Source organism: Aptenodytes forsteri, unplaced genomic scaffold (genome assembly GCF_000699145.1).
Source record: "Aptenodytes forsteri isolate BGI_AS27 unplaced genomic scaffold, ASM69914v1 Scaffold118, whole genome shotgun sequence".
In the NCBI taxonomy this organism is placed as follows: domain Eukaryota; kingdom Metazoa; phylum Chordata; class Aves; order Sphenisciformes; family Spheniscidae; genus Aptenodytes; species Aptenodytes forsteri.
This window is the reverse complement of record NW_008795859.1, coordinates 1,787,783-1,809,074: the sequence shown is the minus strand read 5'-3', so window position 1 is coordinate 1,809,074 and position 21,292 is coordinate 1,787,783. Positions and strand designations below refer to the sequence as shown.

Sequence of the window (21,292 nt, the reverse complement as noted above, 5' to 3'; positions counted from 1 at the left end):
ATGCTCTGGAGTGTAACTGAAAAATAGAAAGCAGGCTGTGGTTGGGAGGCTGAGTGGTTCTTTCACTCTCTCATACTAGGCTAAGACTTTGAGGCTTTTGCATTTTGCATACCTAATAGAAATGACATTGCCATCCCTTTTTATAAATCACTGTTGCTGATTATACTCTTGCCACTAGCTCAGTTCGTTCTCTGTTTTGCCACCAGTGACGTTCTGTAAATTTTCAGTTCCTGGTGGACTGGGTATGTATAATTGAATTGCTTGTTAATAGGCAGAGCAGTGCTTATTTTGTGTTTATGTAATCTATAGATGCTCTGCTGCGCTGGAAACTTAGATCCAAATTACAATGTTTAACCATAGCATATAGCTTATGGCGGAATAATATTTGCAATTCTGAGCTCTGCAGACCATTTACAGTTAGAGAGCCCTTGGCATCTTCCTTTTGCTGCTTACAGAGTTCTTCCTATTCTTTTAAACACTCAGGTTTTAGCAGTGACGATATTGAATGTTCAGATGTCATAAATGCAGGCTGTGAAGCCTCACATTGAAGTGACACGTTTTCCTCACAGTTTCTCAAACCCATTATCATTCTAGTTGCATTTTGCATCTGATGGTTGTGAAAAGTGACCAAGGGAATGCAGACAAGTTACTGGATGGCAGTGTGTGTTGCAACATGCAGTGACACTGAGAAAATGTGCCAGTGTGTTAGGTAATCAGTAGAAATATTGAGAAAATAATTGCTGTTAACATATTGTGCTGGCAGCCGCCAGAACAGCACTAATTTCTGGGTCTGATTTTGAAGAAGACGGAGCAGCCGCTATGTTCTATATGTGTCTGTGTCTGACACAGAGCAGTGAACAGACGAGTGCTTATTCAAATTTCTGCTGGCTGTTGCCTTTCCTGGAGTCCTCTAAATAGATACAGTTCATCAGTAGAACGTTTTTTCCGTCTGCATCAATTTTGAGTCCCATGACTTTGCCACCCCCCTTCTATTAATTTTAATTTTCAGTTTGGGGTACTTGTTTGTACCTAGTGAAGATGGGGCAAAACTCAAAATGAAACCTGTGAGTTCGTTAACTCTGCGCATCATGTACCTGCCCACAAGGGCTCCTTTGACCCAGACATGCTACTGCCGTCTCAGGCTTTATTATGAAAGTGCAGTGCTTGCTTTTTCTTGTGATGAATAGGCATTTCCAAAAGGTTGCTCAAATTTTTCAGCTCCAAACCAAAGTGTATTTAAAAAAAAAAAGTTTTAAAAAAAGTCTTTTTAAATGTTCTTTATTTGCTTAGTGCTAAAATAAAGCCAGTGGCTGCTTTCACAAGTTTCCAGCTGTGCAGACAGGCCTGATGAGGCCAAGATGCATAGAAAATAGCAAGACGGCAAATTGGGGTTTCTAATTTCTCCCCAGGTTGGAATAGGTTCGCTCCTCTGGGTGTTGCAAAAGTGTTGCTTCAGGAGCAGTTTGAGTAAAGGAAGTTGTTCGCGGCTTGGGCTTCGGCAATCGCTCTTTGCGTAGAGGGCACTGTGAGCGCTGCGCAGGCACGGCACGGGGAGGAAACGAAACTGCTGCTTGAACTCGAAGCTGGCAGCAGTTCTTATGGTTTGGAGGTTTGGTTGCAAAAGGGTCAGACAGCTGTAGCAGAACTTCCAATTTTCTCTGGTTGGGACTCGGGTGTTTCGACTTAGGCACTTTTTAGTGGCATTTGGATTTGCTGGCTCCTCTGACCGTGTGTGTTTTGTGGAGTATGTATTTATGTGGAGTTGCTAACTGTGTACTAAGTGCAATTTATCACACACCTTTGACCAGCTCACCTGTGTTTTGCCCAATCTCTCTCTCTCTCTCTCTCCATATCAGGCAGTAAGTCAGGGAGATAGTTAGGAAAAAGGCTCTGAAAGTGGTGGTGAGGGGAGGAAGAGGAGTAGCAAAGATGGTCTCGCCAGGGTCCAGTCCTTCCCCTCTTTCCTCCTTGCCTGAACCTTCAAGCATTCAAGGTGGGATGTCCTCAGGCTCACCACTGCCCAAATGCCCTGTATCAATGAGTGCAATGGCATGGAGCCTTAGGAAGGAGCGGGCTGTGGATGGTGCAGGTTGGGTGACGTGAAGGAAGGACTGGGTTTTGTTTTTCCTGGGGTTGAAACAGCCCTTTGCTGGCCTGGTCAAGGAATTGGATGTCTGCTGCTTTTGTGGATGGTGTGGAGCAAGAGTCACTTTCTTGTACCCATTTTGTTCCAAAAAGAGCTGTGTTTCACAGTGAGCAGTATAGTTTCGTGCTGATGTCCAAGTGGTGTGTCCTCCTCCTGCTGTGCAGAATTAACATGCGTTGCACATGTCGGGGAGACGTTCCCTCTGAAGCCTGGGGAGGGATTGCTGAAGTAGGCGGCTTCTTTCCAGGTTTCCCTTCTCCCAAAGGAGCTTGTTATTTCTGGTGCCTTGTGTGTCCTAGGAAAAACAAAATATATATATTTCAGGTGATAGCAGTGTTATTTGGTGGAAGCAGGAGCTGGTTTAATGTTGGCGCATAGCTCTGGGGACAGTTTCCCAATCCAGTCCTTGTTGCTAAGCGGTTGCCAAATGTGGCATTTTGGTCAGCAGATGTGGCTGAGAGTTTCCAGTGTAGATAATTGAAATATTGTCTTTGAAGGATGCAGATAAATGTGAGCAACTGTTATCATGGTGCTACAAGCATTTTGCTATTGTCCAGGAAAAAAATTACTTGGAAAATAAAAAAATCTTTAGTACTGCATAAAATTATTCAAATTACAGTAAAACACAAAGGGCAGTCTACTGGTTGAATATATGCCATGGAGATGTGTGCAAAAGGATGCATTTTGACAAGGGAATCTCAGTGAATTTATTTGTGTGTTAATACAATGTCAGGTGGGATGCATCTCCCAAATTACATCAGAAAAGTGGTAACAGCAGATGGTTTTGCAAACCTGAGGTGTATTCCAGGTCAGTGAGAAGCAGGCAGGAAGGTGGTGTGGGTTTGGTGGTGAAGGGCAGCCTGGCCCCAGCAGAGCCTGGATGGGCTGATGCTGGGGTTGCTTTTAAATTCCCGAGGAGCTGGCATCGCACAGGGAGCACCCAGCCTGGCTGCAGGACAGCAGAAGTAAGCTGTGAACCCTGCTGGGTTGGATGCTCAGGCTTCAGCTTGAGGAAATCTTGTTGCATGACTTTGTCTTGGCTTGTTGCTGGGATGCATGTGCTACAAAAGGGCTGTGGCACAAGGCTGCAGTCAGGGAAGTGCCTTTTGGCATGGCTGCTGTGGGTGCACGGTCCTTTGGGGGGACCCCGGGAGGTTTTTGCACAGCTGGCTGTGTATTGCTGTGGGATCATGGAGAGGGGGGAAGCAGACAAGGGAGACGCGAGGAACTGCGCAGGTGGATTTGCACTGTTTTTTGGGGGTCAGCCACTGTAGTAGGTGCAGCTTCCACATGGCCTCTGTCTTTGCTCTGAAAGGGTTTGTGTGGATCTGCTTTCAATGTCCAAGCTGAAGAAAACCTGAGCTTTAGATAGTACCATGCCTTTAAAAAAAAAAAAAAAAATCAGAAGGGCAGCTCATAGTAGTCTCTAGACTTCTGAATTGGGATGAAGATTTTGTTAGGACTAGATTTTATTGTAGGTGAATTTGGGGCTAAATGTACAAACTGAGTTGTAAGAAGGATGAATGTTGGACCCTTGTTATGACCCAGTTTTTGCGGGTTTTTTACTATTTTAACTGAGCTCTGGTATCAAGAGTATTGCACAGTGTAACTCTGTTCTAGTGAGGCACAACTTTAGTATCACATCCAGTAAGTGAGATGTATTGATTATGGTACGTGGTGTAAGAAGTACCGTGCAGCTCTGGTGCTTCAAAAAGTGCTGAGGCTAAACTGTCATAAGTAAAAAAACTATTATGTGCAAACCACCAAGCCAGCTGTTCCTGCACAACTGCTAAAAAAAAAAAAAAATGCCCATGCCTTCCAGCTGGTCACCTGAATTGGTGAGCAATGCATGGAGTGCATGAGCACAATGCTGTGTTCTGCTGTTTTTGTGCCTTTCTCACAACTGTTTCACATAGCTCTTTAAATGAGTAACCTGCCTTTTCAAGAGTTCATGTGTAACTTCAAACTAATGAACCAATCTAATGGGAAAGCTGCTTTAAGAAATAAAAATAAGAGCTGTGTGATTGAGAGTGGTTTAGATATGTCTGTTCAAGTATGGGCTGTAGAGATGCTGTACTGCCGTGTGCTTCTGCAGGGCTTTGCACTCATCTCAATCATTTTAGCAAAGCTCTTTAAAGCAAGTATTAAGGAAGTGAATAAAATAAGTGTCACCCAACGTGGGGAGGCCTGAAAGAGCCTGAGGGCTGGGGTGGTCGGTCTGAGGAGCATAGCACGGGTCGCCTGGTACTGGCTGCTACTGAATGGCTCTGCCCGTGTGCACGCAGCCCTTCCTCCTGAGCAGTCATCTGCGGTAGAGCTTGGTTATGGCTTTGCTGCAAGAGAGAACGGAAAAATACTTTGGAATAACTCATGAGTAAGCAAGGAAGAGGTATGTCTTTACCTTTCTTCGGTTGTCTGTGTTGTTGGGGGTTATTTGCTCTAGGTTACTGAAAGACCTTCAGTGGGAGGTTCATGCCACGCAAAAACCCCATCAGCAGCAGGGCTGTATGCAGTGGTGCTCCCCTGGGGTCCCTCTGCTACTCACAACCAGCAGATTAGGATGTGATCTTGTTCGGTAGTTGCTGGTGGACCTGTCTTCCACAAATATCTAATCCATTTTTACACTGATCTGCACTTCTGAGTCTTTGCAGTATCCTGTGGCAATGAGGTGCACAGCTGAATTTTGCTCTAGGTGAAAAATGTTTCCATGTGTTTGTTTTAAACCTCCTGCTTGCTAATAAGGGGACAGGTGAGGAAATCAGCTTACTTTACCTCGTCTCTTTTTTGAGTATTTTATGCCTGCACAAATGGCAGTGGGAATGCAGCCCAGCTGTGGGGTATTTCCACTCTGGTAATTTAGAACAGTTGTGGTTACACAATTTCTTTTGCATATAGTGGGAATAGTTTAATAGCAAAAGTTTGGTATCTTCTAGAAGGCCATGAGAAATGTCATGTCCTGCACAGAGATTATTTTTGTTAAGGGATCAGTCAACAGTTGGCAGCCACAAGGGTTATGTTTCCATCACCCGAGAGGAGTGGTATGGGGAAAAAGTTGCCTTTCCCTCACTGAGCAGGTTTTGGAGAGGGACAACTTGAAGGTATTTCTGGCTGGATATTGCCTTAGGCTTTGTCTTAGAATGAGGAAGATTTTTAATGTTTTAATGAATACGTTACGTACCTCAGCTGATGTGCTTGATTCTCTCCGCTCTGACTGCACTTAGTTAAATCAGAGTACAGCAAGAGAAGGAAAATCTAAGCAGGAAATAAAGCAGTGAAAAATTCAAGATGCCTCCAGAGAGAAGATCCGTAAGAGAAATGTTACCAAAGGGGAACTGTTTCTTGCTGGCCTCACCCTTACTTTTGAGGAAGAACATCTCTACTCAGCCTCTTTAGCTGCTTGAAATAGGCTCCTTGGAGTGAAGCGTCTCCTGTGGTCTAGCTGGGTTTTAATGCATCTACGACACTTTGCTGGGAAGGACTTGTTAGCTTGTGTTGTAATGCTCAGAAAATGAGTGGAGCCTGCTAAGCTCATTAGGGTGCCAGTCATCATTTGTGGTCACTGCTGCAAAGGGCTCAGAGTCTGGCCACAGAAAGTTAGAGAGAAGTTTTTGTCTCATGAGCCTCTCGTTCCCCAGGGTCATTCTCTGCTGCAATGTCCCAGCAGGCCTGGAGCACTTAACACCACCTGCAGTGGGGGCTTCATCCAAAGTGGTTTTAAATGCTTTTTGTCAAGGTCAGGTGGACTGGCTGAATGGTCTTGTCTGCAGCAGTTTTGTTGGGAATTTCAGAAACACAGCAGATGTCCTGTTTATCCTGTCTTGGGATGATGGCAGCGGCTGTCTCCAGAACAGAAGGCCGCAAGTTTTCTTATTTGAAACCATACTGTGTTGCCACCATGACTGCAGTCAAGATGATAACAAGGTCCTAAAGACCTTATTAACAGTATGTTCCCTCTTTCATGCTTTCTTATTTCTTCTCAAATAGTTGGTACTGGGATAGAAGAGAGCTGCTGGGAGGAGGGTAGTGCTAAGTCTGTGTGACCTCCCGGGCCAGCAGTGGAGGGCTCATGAAATCTCAGCAAGAGTGTTCAGGAAAGGGAAAGGTTCACATAAAAATCAGGACTTTAAATCTTTCCCCTTGCTTGTTCCACGCTTTTTGGAGAGTAAAAGCTGTACTTGTTTGGAAAGGGCTGTTCTGGGCTACCTCCATCAGCTGTGGGCTACAGGCTCCTGGGTTTTCCTCCAGGTGCCAAAAACAGTTGGGCCTCTTTGCTTCCCACCAGTCATGAACAGAGCAGGACTGCACCCTAGAAATTCAGGGCAAAAATAGCTCCAGCTCTTGGAGAGCGGAGGGAGAAGCCAGGCTCATCATTTGGGATGCCTCTTGAGAAGGAAGGCAAGTGTCTGAACGGCTGCCTCAGGATATACTTAATGGCACCTGGGTCTGAGAGCAGATGGCAGTGAGCAGAAGAGCATTAAAAGATGATACTGATGAATGATCTAACAAAAGCTCTTCTTTTTTTACTTTGCCCATTGTCCTTCAAGACCTCGATTCCTTTGTTTCTGCCCTCCCTTCTGAGGAGACTCAGTGTTGCACTAGTTGCATTGCGGACGTCCAGGTCTTGCAAATGAAACGGCTGTTGCTGCTAACACTGAAAATGCAGAGAGTACTGAACAGAGTACTGAAAATGCTGCCATAACTGTAATAGCCACGTGATTTCAGATACTCGAGGGTATAGTAGTAGTATGTAAAAGAGGAATAATATCAAACTGGCCTAGTTCTGCTGATTAGAACTTGTTTAAATACAGTATATATACAACCTATTCTTCAATAGGCTGATACCAGCTGGGAAGCTAGACTGTTTTCCAAGCTTATCTGCTTGCTTATCACCCTGTTGGTAGCAAGATCTGAATTCATGGCTCCATTTGACCTAAGGTTTAAGTATGAGGGTAAGCTCGGGGATGGCATGTAGCTCCTGCCTAGCACTGAACTGTAAGATATCTGTGTACTCTGCGCACACAGTTACTGCACTTTTTTTTTTTACTACTTACAGGTGGACTGATCTAATGTTGCCAATTCCCTTTATCTTTGATTGTAAAGTACCTTCTGCTCCCTAGAAACGTGGGTGCATTTCTCCACATCAGTGTGAAGAACAAAACGGAGCATTTCAGAATCATTTGGGAAATTAGTTCTCCATATACAGTGTGATTTCTCCTAAATTCCTTGCTTTTCTTTGCATCTTTAGAGGGAGATGCTGCCTCAAGCTCTGCATCTTTTGTGTGTGGACAGACCTTAGAATAAAATCTACTGATAATAGCTGAGATGGCAGAAAATGACAGAGAAGCCCATTGCATGTTTACTGCTGCCTTTCTCTTTTTCAGAGAGACTGTTTAGTTCCTGTGTTGGATTTGGCTGTTTTTTTCCCAGGACTCTGCATCACTGAACCTGGTGTCTGAAAAGGGCTTTACCTGGGTAAAGCCAGTCTGGCTGTATGAAAGTCTTTGGGAGAAGCAGAGAACATTCCCTGACTAATTTATCTGTAGGGGGTATTTTCTTGCCACTCTACCATCCTTTTATGCATGACTTAGCTTCCCAGCCGACTAAAGCCTTTGAAGTTAGATTGCAAATAGCTCTTCAGCTATCCCTTCCCCCCATCTAAAATAGGGAAACCAGAACAACCATTGCTGTGGAAAGAACCTGCCTTGTTACATGGCTCCCCCATGTTAACACCCCTCTGTCTTTTCCTCCTTCCTTTTCCCTACCTCCTCCTCCCGCCCCTAAAGAAATCTTTTTTTCCCCTTAATAAGATCTACTTAAGACTTGAGGGAAAAGGCCATGGTTCCATGAGATGGTAAATCCAATTTTAGGGTGTTTCATATGTGATGAAAAACACTATGGCCGCATGACGCAGCCCCTGAATTGGCACACATTCACCCTGCCAGTTCGGATTTGTTCATATAATGCAGAAGGGACGACTGTCCAGGCAAGCGTCGCATCGGGGCACACACAGGCTGCCCAGGCATCCCTGATCTCGGGCTGGGGGCCAGTGACTCCCTGTCTTGTACTCTCACTGTATTTTGTGATCTGCCCAGTTGTATGATCACTTTTGTCTTGGCTCAAATCTGTGCAGTCAGGGGGTCTGGAAGCTTCCAGTCTCAGCGTTGATGAATGTGGACCCAAAGGATGTTATGTTAGCCTGCACTCTTCCTAGAGCTGTCCCCAGAGACACCGGAGAGTCTCTTGTGCATGCTGGAAGCCCAGGGGCAATGTCTGGCTTCTCCAAATATCCCTTCTTTGGTGATCTTGCCAACGCGAACGGTATAACCACATCATATGCTGTGAAGCTTGCAGTTCAGAGCCTCCTTTCCCTTATTGAAGGGAGAAAGACCTGAATTAAACCACCCCTTTTCTGGAAGGTAATGCGCTCAACATTAACAGAGCAAACCCCTCAGCAAGTTATTGCCCTCTTTGCCAATTCATCTCTTTAGGCTTTCTGCTGAGGCAAATCTGGCAGTTGTTTTCCCACTGGGTTAATTTATGGCTCTGAGGCTTGCTATCCTAGGAAGCTCTTGCAGTGGGCTCTTGGAAGTCATGTTGAAAAATAAAGTATGGTGCTCTCTTGCCAAGAGAAGGAATTTTTGAAAGTTCTGAATGCTGGTTGAGTCTTCTTCCTTTGGGATCACGTTTCTTGAGTCGCTTTGTTTCTGGATCAGTGAAGATCTGGTTACCTTGGACCACTAACGCGCTGCATTTGCTTCCCATCTCTGTCCTCTTTGCTTCATGTAGAGTTGTCTGTCCTTCCCTGGATCTCTTGTTAAATAAAAGAAGTTTTTAGCCTCGTGGAGATGCTTAGAGGCTGCCTAAGTGGGTGTTTCTTACTCCAGGATCCATCTCAACTTTTGGAAAGAAGAAGCCATGCAGCTTTTACAGCCACCGGAGCTTCTATTTACAGTCAAGTAAAAGTAGCCTGAATCCCTCATGTTCAGTTGTTGCATTTATTTTCTCCTATTTTTCATTCTTTTGTGGACCGCTGTTTCATGCCCCGTGTCACATCAGTGGTCCTTGGGCTTTGCTTTGGGAAATACTGACTTAAGCTACTGCTCTGTTCCTTTCCTTGGAGACATTGATGTTATTTCACTGCCCTGTGGGGAGAAGGCAAAGGATAATCCCCCTCTGGAGTCAGAAAAGGTGTCTCAAAGTGTTGAGACCCATCTCAGATACTCGAACCATCATCTGACAGCCTGCAGGAAACTGGCGGTGCAGATCTGCATGAGTCTGGGATACTGTCTTTGGCACTTCTGTCGTTTGAGCTCACTTTATGATCTTAATTCACTAGATATTTCTCATGATGGCGTGGACCAGTGGGCAGCCTTCCAGCTCTCTCTCTGTCCTTAAAACACAAGTCGATTTACTTATGTTTCTAGTGTCAGGAAACACTGGAAGTGAGTGAGGAGACCTTTTCCCTTTGTAAGCATTAGCTCCATGTGCTTTCCCCCCTTGAGAGCCCCTCCTGCCATGCACTTAAAGCCCAGGTGAGCTCCTTCTTCGCATGCTTCCAAATCCCAACTTGTGGCATCTCCCCATGTGCAGGACAGTCTAATTAGGGACAGCACCTGAGGCAGCACATTGTGAGATACAAACAAGCACTGCAGTGGCTTTTCCTCACCCCCATCTCCCTGTTCTGGGACCGATGGGGACTTCTGGGGAATTCTCCCTCTATCCTTCTGTGGTTTGAGGTATCAACTTAAAGTTCCCTCTTGGCGTTAGAAGAAAAAAAGAAAGTGGCATAAGTTAGGCTGGTGTTTACAGTGCTGTTTGTTTACAATGAGCACTTGAATATTATTGTCACTTGTTTTACTCGTTGCGCAGCCCTGTAGGTGTGGGGAGGATAGTCTGTGCCAAAGAAGCACTGCAAATAAGTACCAGACCAAAACATAAGCTGAGCCAAGACAGTGTATGTGTCAGGTAGGATATTGTCATCTCATAGAGCTTGAATTGTCTTTTTCAAGTAGTGACAGATACTTTTGCAATCAATAATAAAGCAAGCAAAACACACAAGTAACTTCTCTCCTGCAAGAAATCCCTGCTCTGTTGCAGCCTTTTTGGTGCCTGTTTTTTGTAGGACATGATGATGAGTCCATAGCCCTGATCTGTCTGTGTTCTGCTCTGCTTCATTTGCAACCTTTGTCTGTGAGTTAGATTTGCGAAGCACTGTATAAATATATAGCTATATAAAAACTTTGCAATCTTCTGTTCTTGAGATAGAAATACATGTTGCTGAAGATATTTATAATCACTGATCTATAATGTGTTAATCTTTCCATTTGCCTGTTCCTGAGCTGGGCATTTTATTGTAGTGCAAATATACCTGAAAGCTGTTTTTGTCCCAATTAAAAGCTGCCATGATTGTAATTGCGTGCACCGACAGCAGCAGGAGGACGGGTGCTCTCTTAGCTGCCCAAAGGAGGTTAAAAGATGTGACTAACCAACCCGGGACGTCTGGGGAGGAGGCAGTAAACAAACTTCAGCATAGATCCAGGCTGCAGTGGTGGTGTGGTGTGCTGGCCGACGCGAGCCACCACGGGTGCTGGTGATGGCACAGTTATCTGAACAGGCTTGAAAGCTCACCCGGGAAGGTACAGGCAGCGGTTTGCTCTGTGTTTTTTGCTGCTGTAGCTAAACTGCTGGCAAACCACCTTGGGTAGCTCTGGCCAACACCAGTGAAGTACCACCCTTGTGTGTGTTCTTTCAGAGGGAGAGCTATAATTATAGTTAGCAAAGTAAAAATATTTGTATGTATTGTAAATATGGTACCAAGTCTGCCTTGTTCACGCCTGACACCGTGAGGTGTGAATGCTTAGCACGCTCCCTCTGCCGTGTCATTGTGCCTGAGTGTTGCACTCCCAGTAAACGAAGAGGGCAGTTCAGAGGCACGGCTCCTCTTTCTGTGCTTTGCCAAGAACGTGCGGAACCTGCATGCTCTTCTCTAACTAAAAGCAGATTAAAAATGAACAAAGCAATACTCTCTGAAGCCCTCATGCTCTGGTATGTAGATTTTGGACAGCAAGAGGTATTTCACTCTGTTAGCAAAGTGAATGGTGGGATTCTCTGAGCCAAACTTGAATGGGCTTGTATTTTTTTAAAGGAGTTTTTCATTGAAATTGTGTCTTTGAGGAAGAGTTACAGGTGGCTGGTTTCCATCCTCAGGCTTCCCTTTTGTCTGGACGATATTGTAAAAAACATGGCAGGTTTGAAACGTCTCGTTCTCTTTTATGTGCTCTGCTGAAGGAGTCTGGGAAGAGAGAGTTGTGTGTTAGAGAATGTGGGCTATTTTCACCCTGGGATTGCAGTGTATCGCACTAGGGCTGTTTCCCTTGTCCAACGCAGAGTGTGGACAGCGGGAAGCACAGCGTGAGCTCGGCGCGGGGAGGCAGCCGGAGCTGGGGAATAGGCTGTTGGAGGCACCCAGAGTCTGTTCTTGACTCCGTCAGCGACTTGCTGTGCGACCTCGTTAGGTCAGTTGTCCTCTTCCCATCACCTCTAGAGGTTTTTCTTTCCCCACTTTTTTTGGTGAATTTTTTAGATCCTTGGATGGACTTAATCCAAAACCAAGTGGTGGTGGTTGACAAGATTATGAAAACTTTTTGTCCAAGAGCCACTTCTGATTTTAGTTCTAGCTTTATTGAAAAGCTTCTTCTTAACGTTTTAAATGGCAAAGATTGTCAGTATTTAAATACGGAGTTTTCCAAGTTTTAGGGCTTAAGGAGCGATTTGTTTTTTGTTCTGTTTGGTCTCTGTGAGAGCAAGTTGCAGCAGGCTTAAAGGTTTGCTATTTCTTGCAAGCATGGGATGCTTCACTTCATTAAAGCTAATGACCTTGCATTGTGCTGAATGCCATTGATCCTCTATTTCATTGTTTTGATGCACCAGAGATCAGCCAGGCGTGTCAGAGTAGTTGCTACGTTCAGTGATGTAGGTTCCCTACCTCAAATATAAGTAACTTGGTACCCAGCAGAATATTTAAGTGAAATTAACTGAGAGCTGACAATATTCAAAATGCATTCTGAAATTCTGAGTAAATTCTTTATCAGATGGCCTTTTTAAAAGGAAATGAAAGCATGTGAAGTTCCTCTGCCCATAGGAAAGGTACCGAACAGCATGTACGATGAAGCTCCCAACCGCTGCCACAGTGTCAGTGCTCCTCTGGGTCGGGGAGAGAACAGCCTCTTCACATCTGGAAACTACCAGTTCTGCATGCAAATATTAGGATGTAGTTTCTTTTTTCCGCAGGTATGAACATTTGCTTGCTAAATGCTGGGTATTGCTCTGAGATAAGACTGATACCTTGCATTCAGTGGCTCTCTACCCTGTCACTATTCAGGCTGATCCAGGAGTGAGATCTCAGGATATTCCCTTCACTTAACTCAAAAGGCTCTGCCTGTGCTAAATAAAATGCACTGTACCAATATTAAAGGTGGCAGTTAGCTTTTTGGGTGAACAATGAACGAGGCCATTTATAACCAGTTACGCTGACTTGAATCTCTCCCAACAAATTTGCATCATTAAAACACCTTTGGAAAAATGTGTCATGTGTATAATTAAATACCTGTTTTGCTAACTCTTAATTTAATTAATGCAAAGTAAAGATGGCAGCACAAATTAATTTAGTTGGAAATGGCTTTTCTCTCAGTGGGCTGAAGGGAGGTTTTCTGGAGGCATTGTACCAGATGCCCTCAGAAATGTGCAGGTGAACTGCAGGACTGATTGACACAGTTTTTTGACAGTGATGGCCATGACATCCTCATAGCAGTATATATGCCGCATATCACCTCACTTTTTTCCCCTTGTGAGAGCAAAGAGAGAGGCCAGCTAGAAGGCAATTTCTTTGGGAGGACAGTGTAGCTACTTTTCAGGTCTACCCTGAAAGGTATTTGGTAGCAAGCAACCACAGTAAATCCAGGTTCAGACAGGTGAATGAAAAGAAATTCATATAACAAAAGATCTTTCTATGTCTCCCCTTGGTTTTTCCTTCTGTACCTTGATCTCTCTCACTCAGTTGGTGCCCATGTTTTTCCCCCTTAGATACAACTTTCCTGTAACTGCTCATCTGCTTTAAATATTAATTCCTCTTAACTTTCTTTAAAGGCTTCCTTGTAGATGATCTTCTTTTGGTTTGACCTCTTTCCTAACCTTGTGTATTCTCCCCCACTCTGCCCCTGCCTTTTTGATCTGTTTCTCCCTGCTGCTTAATCTCTTTCTCTTTCCCTTTCCATCTTGCTTGGGATAAAACTGGAGCACAGACTCTGTTCACTGTGCAAGTGCAGGTGAGTTGTCAGCCCAACATTGTAGGAAGCAGGGGGTCTGTTATTGCTTCCTGAAGAACCATCTGAGCACCAAAAGAATTAAAAAACAAATAATCTTTCAGTCTTCCAAAAATGCTAGTTATTGCTTTAGCAGTTCTCATTTCAGCTTAAGTAAAAATAAATGCATGTATGAATGAAGAAAGTTGGTGTGCACTACAGTATGGAGTCCGGCTAGTCCTGCCACCTCTCTGCAATTTCAGGATCAGCTTTTTCTATCTGATACTTTCTTCAAGAGGGAAAACCAACCTCGTTCATTTATCAGGCAGGATTCTTTGGTACTGAGACTGAGTAAAGGGCTGGTGTGGATGGGAGTGGGCTCTGGGTGATGGGCAGGAGCACGTGGGTCTCCTGTGGCAGGACTGGCTGAGATGGGCTGCTCTGCACTGGTGGTGCTCCAGGAAGGGAGGACATGTTGGCTCGGGCAGGCACGTTGGGCCTGGTGGTGTGTGCTCAGCAAAGACCGATCTTTAGCTGTGACTCAGACTGGTGTTGGGTGGCACTGGAAGGGTGCAGGATCCTGCAGGAGGGACTGGGCATTGGGGAGAATTTGTGGCTTGGAGCTCCCCATGGCACTGCCTGGTGCTGGGGCTTTGTGGGGTGACTTTCCTCCATTACCCCATCAGATGAGATGAATGCAAATACGAAGCTGATTTTGTCTCTCTTTGGTAGCCTTGAACACTCCTGGCTTCCTATCCAATGCTGACCATTAGCATCATCTAGCTTTTGCAGTTGGAGCCAGTGCTTTTAACAGTGCCTTTTGTGTTCACTTACTGAAAAATGGAGTCTGTTTCGCAGGAAACTTGTTTACGCCTGCTACAGTTGTCATCTTTGCTCTTCCTTTGCCCCTTTCACTGGAGCTGTGGTAGTTGAAACTGCAGAATGTCCTTTCATTCCCCAGCATCCTTGGCATGGGATGTGACTGCAGTAGAGCAGCTGGGAGGATGCAGGCTGTGAGACCCACTTAGAAATGTCAGCCAGATGTGGAGAGCTCAAGGAGGAGATGATATAATTTGGCTTTGGAAGGACTCGAGTGCAATGGGTTATTATTTCTACTTCTCCTTTTTTAGCTGTTCATTTTAGGGTTTACAAAACAGCCCTTGGAGTACCTCCCTGCACATACAGATGCACTAAAGCAACTCAGCAACTACGGGAGAGTCCCGTCTCCATTACCGTTAGCAGGGTGTCAATAGCGCTTGCTGCAGGGTTTGCCAGGCTCGTACTTTCAGCCCTTCTGCGGGGGTAAATGGTGGTGTCCTTGTTGAGCTGAGGGGTTGGGCATTTTCAGACCACTAAAACTGCAAGTGCCTTTTTGGGGGTGACCCATGCGGTGCATGAGCCGGTGGGTTCATGCTGCAGCAGAGGAATGCGGGGAAGCCAGGGCGAGGGGAGGTGCTAGGACAGGAGGATTTGCAAAGCTGCTGTTGCAAGCGTTGTGCTCAGCCTGCTCTCTGGTGGTAGCTGCTGTAGCAGAGATGACCTCTGCTAAAACATGAAGCATTTGGTTTGATTTGGATAGTTGTAGTTGCTCAGCTTCATACAGCTACAGTTCATAGCAAAGTCATCAACTCAGCTGCTCTTGCTTTTGTTTCCTTACCCCTATGCAAAATCCACAGGTTAAAAATCAAATCACAGCAGCTTCGGGATGAGAACTGCCAACAAAGCCTGCTTCCCAGCACCTCTCCCCAGTGCAGGTTCTCCAGTGTCTGATAAGGGCTGAGCTCTATTGCTCTTTTCTTTCAGACTGGGGAGACTAGTAGGAGAGCAGACAGAAGAGGCACTTGCTGGCATGGAACAGGGAGGAAATACACATCTTTGGGATCTTCAGTCAAATTTGGCTGAAAACAGCCAGCAGATTCCAAAACTCCTGCCAGGATTGAGATACAGAGAGGCACTTAGAGACTACTTGATCGTGATCTCTTACTGCCTCAGCTGGGCTAGAGCCCGCAGCATCCAGGGCAGGCAGGAGAGCTCTGGCAGAGGTGGAGCATCGCTGCTGTACTCTGGTCTGTGCTGGTGAACATGGGGATGCTCTTTATTTAGATCAGCTGGTGGCAACATGCAAACTGTTTGTCTGGCTTTTTTGTGCAAAGCTGTTCTGGGGAAGGAAGTGCTTGGTAAGTCGTTCAAAGGAGGCAGGCCAGTCATGCTTGTAGAGAGCCTGGGAGAGGAGGTCATGATGAGTGCTTCTGCTTTTCAGTCCTCAAAATAGCTGAGGGATGTTTGCTGTCACAAGAGTGGTGGGTTTTGACGATTTTAGCTGGAAAAAAAGGAACAATGGGAGAAATAGTTTTGGAGAAGGTTATTGGGACCCTGTCCTGTCTTTGCTGACATCACACTAGTAAAAGGTCAACCCCATTCGTGTTTCCTAGATAAACTGTCAGTGTGTTGGATATGTCTTCCAGCAATATTTGGTTCCTGTATTTCTTAGCAGGATTTGTTTTAACAATACCTGAGGGATGTTGCAGTCATACGTGTGGTTTTTTTGTGCTGGAGACGCCTTCAGGACTGAAGTGCCTGTAGGAACGTAGTGTGCAGGTGTGACAATTTGCTGTTGAGGGTGGAGCTAGCTCATGGGGCTTTTCTGTTGTATGAGACCTAATCAGGCAGCTTTGAGACTTCAGAGCAAGCAGGCACCCTCTCTTTTAATCCAGTTTCCATCCCTTTGACAGTGGAGGTGGGACATCATTTCAGCATTTTATATAACTCTGTATCTGTATTTCTTGTGGCTAGTAAAGTATTCATTTTGCCTAAGAACATGACATATGTTATGTCTTTGAATCCCAGCATTTATGACTCTGATGTTTAAAGGCAATTTAAGCAAATTTGGGGTTCTTTTTTTCCATGTGAATTGCTGTGATCTAGTCAAGACAACTTTTAGTAGCAGCAACCATGTGGAAGTATTGTCTTCTCACAATTAGAGGTTGAGTTGACAGCAAGTGAGCCAGGGATTATAATGAAAAAACAGGGTAATTCTTTTGTGCATGGTGAAAACTAAGGAATAAAAACTCATGGTGTGATGCATCTGTCAGTATTAGATGCAAAGAAGAGATAATGTATCTTGTACTGAAAGACATTTGGATTGTGTGTATTTCGCCGAGCGTGGGAGCAATTTCTCCTATTCCATAGAAGCTGAGGTTTTTGTTCAGTTGGTACTGATGCGCTTTTAGAAAGCTTTTACCTCTCTGCTTCCTGAGGTCTGACACGGAAGAGAAAAGCTTCAATAGGCACCAGCTGCTCAATGGGCCCTGTCTCTTCAGAGCATCGCTCGCTTTTCTCCATTCCCAATTAAAACGTGTGTTAAACTTAGCTTTTGTTTGAAGCAGCCAGCGCTGTGGTATTTAATGTAAAAGGAATGTGCTCCTCACCTTTTCTCTCTCTTTTATCGCAGGGTCAGCATTCTTCAGGGGAGGACATGGAAATCTCTGACGATGAGACTAACCCAGCGCCCATCACCAGTGCAGAATGTGCCAAAACCATTGTGGTGAACTCCTCTGTCAGCAACACAGCCGTGATGGCCCCGTCGATTCCCCCCATGCCACCACCGGGATTCCCTCCTCTTCCTCCTCCGCCGCCTCCACAGCCAGGCTTCCCGATGCCTCCGCCACTGCCTCCACCACCTCCACCCACTCACCCCGCCGTCACTGTCCCACCGCCTCCACTCCCTGCCCCCCCTGGGGTCCCTCCGCCTCATATCTTGCCTCCGCTTCCTCCGTTCCATCCTGGCATGTTCCCTGTCATGCAAGTGGATATGATAAGTGTCTTAGGCAACCAGTGGGGTGGCATGCCAATGTCCTTCCAGATGCAAACTCAGATGCTGAGCCGCATGATGCAGGCACAAAACACATACCAGTATCCGCCTTTCATGACGGGCCGGATGCAGTTTGTGAATCTTCCACCCTACCGCCCTTTCTCAATGGGAGCAGCTCTTGGTCGTGGACAGCAGTGGCCACCACTGCCCAAGTTTGACCCCTCAGTTCCACCACCGGGTTATGAGCCGAAGAAGGAAGATCCTCACAAAGCCACTGTGGATGGAGTCCTCCTGGTCATAGTGAAGGAACTAAAGGCTATCATGAAAAGGGACCTGAACCGGAAGATGGTTGAAGTGGTAGCGTTTCGGGCATTTGATGACTGGTGGGACAAGAAGGAACGTCTGGCAAAGGTAGGCTTTCACATACTCTGTGCTGGATCCCGGGGAGAACTGTTCATAGTGCTTGTGGCCAGGGCATGGGTAAGCAGGGATCTGGAATTGACTTTAAAAAAACCCCTACAACCCTAAAATTTTATGGTAACTAAAACAGAAGCAAAAAATAAAGCCATGGAATAGCTTTGCTGTAAGAAACCACATTGCTTGAGACTGCTGAAATTAAATGGGAGGCATGCATGTCCCTGTCCCTCACCTGCCTCCATGCCTCCCCACGGAGCTGGTCTTCATGCTGAGGCAGGTGGCAGGAGTGTGTGCTGGGAGCAGCAGGCCTCAGCCCACAAATATCTGGAAGATGCTCCATCACTACAGGTACCTGCCTAGGGACAAGTTAGCACCTGGGTGTTAAACCTGGCTTATTTCCATGCTGTCACTCCATATATGCAGGCATTTCATGCTGCTTTGCCATCAGAACAAACACGGGCTGGGAATTGTAGTCCTTCCTAGTCATTGATGGAGGTACCCTGATAACTCCATTGATGGAGTTATCTCTGAACATGTGTGGAGCCATAAGCGCTCACCTAGGAGTGAACTGCTGCTCTGTCTCACACCGTCCTGCTGATTTGAATATGGGCCTGTGTTTAGTTCTCAGTGTCATCCCTCTGCTTTGGGGTGGATCTCCTCCTCCTTATCCCCTCCAGCTTTGGGGCCACCTCAGAGCAGCCCTTTCTGTGCGAGGGACTAAGTGCAGCTCATGCCTTGCGAGGGTCTCGGAGAGCATGTTCATCTTTGGCGGTGTGTCGCCCAAGCCAGCCTGCATGGCTGCTCCGCTCGTCTCGGCAGGATGCACCGGCCATGCTGGGGCATGATCCAGTAGGGATCTGCAAATGAGCTGTTTTTCCAGCTCTGTTTCGGAGGGCTGTAATGTCCTTACCCAGGCGTCTCTGAGGAAGGGCATCGCTGCAGCCACTGCTGCCCCAGGGCAGGGTCACAGACTAGGTGACCTCCTGAGTGTTACTGCAGCCCTGTGATGCGTGTTTGCAGACTTTCCCTGCCAGGTGGGGCTTGCATGCTCCCATTAAAGCTGAAGTCCACTGAGCAGTAGTCATAGGACAAGGCTAGCTGCTCCTACAAGCAGAGCATGTACACATGGGGGAGTCCTCTCCACTGTGCTCCTTTTGGGAAGGCCTTCAAGAATGCCCCAAAATGCCTTATGCCCCAAAAGCCCAGGGTTATTCACTCTGCCCCCCAGTCTCCTTTCCCTTTTCCCCCTCAGTGCAGTAGTTCCAGGGCCTGAAATTTGAAAAGTTTAGCTGATTTTTTTTTTTTGGTGGTCTGTGGCACTGCTGGCTGCCTCCAGGAAGGGGTTTGCAGGAGGAAATGACCCTGAGATCAGGAGACAAATGTGCAAGGGCTTCTCACATCTAAGAGGAAACTAACTTTAGCTCCAAAAAGCTAAAGACAGGTGCAACAGGAGTGTTGGAAACCACCAAGCCGCTATTTTGTGTTCCCCACTTTGTGTGATGAGATCTGTGGGTATTTCCAGTTCTCTGCACTCCTCCTGCCTCCCCAGTGCATGTACACAACAGCAATTAACTCAAAAGCTGAACATTGGCCAAATACATGAGGAGTTCCAGGGATTAGTTAAGAAAACAGCTTTGCATGAATCGTCAGATCCTTTCTCAGCTAATTTAAAGTGTACCTCAGCCAGCAAGCAGCTCTGTGATCTAATATGTGGTAAATTTGTCTCTACCAAAGAAAAGCTAATGCTATAGAAAGGTTCATGCAGACCTCAAAATTACTCGTACAGTGAGTTACTGAAAAAAAAAAACCCAAAACACCCCAACCCAAAAACAGAAGCAAAAAAATCCCAACACCACAACCTGCAGCTACATCTTCTGTTTCAGATGCCAGTTTTCAGAGCAGTATCTTCACCACCTGCTTTTGTAAGCCAGTTGCGTGTTAACTCCAGGGCCTGGGAGAGCTCCTTGGCTTTCCAGAGAGGTTGGTAATGCTGGTGCTTAACAGCTGTTCTATGACAGTGTAATTTGCTCTGGCTTAGAGCTGGCTGGCGTGACGTGCGGTGAGAAACCCGGTCCCTGTCCTCCTGACTAATGCTCAGAGCTTCTGCCTCCTACCAGTGAGCGTGTGCTGACAATTTTGGAGAAGGTCCCTGAGTTTCCAGGGCAGTGAGGGAAAACAGATCCAGCAAGCACTTGCAAAAGCAGCAACTGAAGTACCCAAGAAATTGTTTTAAACCAGACATCCACAGTGAAGAAGCAGAAGCAAGTCGAGGCAGGTCTTCAGTGGCTGCTTGGGCTCTTTTATATCCTGAACTATGCTTGGATTTAGCATGTTCCTCCCTCAACTGGAATTTGCAACCCACTTTGGGAAGGGAAGCTGACTGTACCCGCAGCAGCTTGCCACAGGTTATGTTGGATGTGAGCAGTCTAACTGAAAATATGAAATTGCTGCGTGGAAAAACACTTGTGCTTTCTGTCCAGGAACAGAAAGGCCAGAACCATTGCTGCTTCAGGGCGCTGCCTCTGCCAGGCCATGTGTTACTGTTGTGTGCAGAAAAATCACACAGATTTCAGAGCCTCCTTTCTGCTAGGACTGGGCACCCCCTGACATTGGTACAGGATGGGATTCCTTCTCAGTGACAAGCTGCCTTCTTTTGCCAAAGGAAAACAAAATACAAATAATGAGCTTAAACTATACCTTCCTATTGCTGGTGTCTTTATGCACGTGTGAGGATGAGCTGTCTGGGCTCCTTAGTGGCAGCTGGAGGCCAGTTCCCCATGTACTTTGCCATCACACTGATTTTTTTTTTTTTTTTCCTAGAATGGACTAAGACCTTCAGGCACTGTTGGAGCTGCAGTGACCCTCCAAAACAGGCCCTGCATCCCCATTTCCTCCCTCCTAACGGTTTTAATTGGAGCTCCTCATATTTTTCCTTCCTGATTGACAGTAGTGAAAGAAATTATATTGTTTTCAGAGGTTTGGAAGTATAAATAAGACAACATATGTGCTTGTTTACATCTTTTTTTCTTTAGAAATAAATGAGGCAGATTTGTAGGGAGAGATAGTATATTTTAATATCTCCTATCCTTGGACCATCAGCTGCAGCAGCCCTCCTGTTATTTCACAGGGGAGATCAAAGCTCATCTTGGAAGTGCATGAACTCTACTGTATGCGAGTTCCTACAGTAGGTATGTCCCTCTTTGGTCAGAGGCTTTGCGGGTCCGCTATCTCCCTGACCTTCCCCAAGCGTAAGAGCAGGAAGCCTTGTGGGTTTCTTTTTTCCCCTGACTGACCGACAACATTGAAGTTTAGCAGGACAGCAAATACTATCTACACAGTACTGCTGGCAGCCCCTGAACCTTCAACGACGTACAAGAAGGCAACACACTTGTCACCTCCTGTGCCTCAGTTTCTCTCTTTTCTCTCTGTTTTTTGGTTGCTAAATTCCATCAAAGGAATTGACTTGGGCAGCTGATTGACTGCCAAGAAGTATCGTGCCATAGGTAAAAGGTGGGAAAGCTCAAGGGTAAAGCTGGTGTCCTAGGTCAGGCAGGATGAAAAATGTATGGGGTGAAAGCTGCTAAGGAGCATGTTTCTGGAGGAGGCAGCACGTGTCAT

At 46.0% G+C, this 21,292-nt stretch overlaps 1 protein-coding gene across 1 annotated transcript in view; it reads left to right on the top strand.

Annotated features, from left to right (window-relative positions):
• SETD1B (SET domain containing 1B) overlaps positions 1-21,292 on the top strand; it is a 51,040-nt gene that overhangs the window by 15,607 nt on the left and 14,141 nt on the right. Inside the window, exon 7 of the mRNA XM_019473270.1 lies at positions 16,898-17,668. Within this exon, the coding sequence (XP_019328815.1) occupies positions 16,898-17,668 (771 nt within the window). The remainder of the gene's footprint in view (positions 1-16,897; positions 17,669-21,292) is intronic.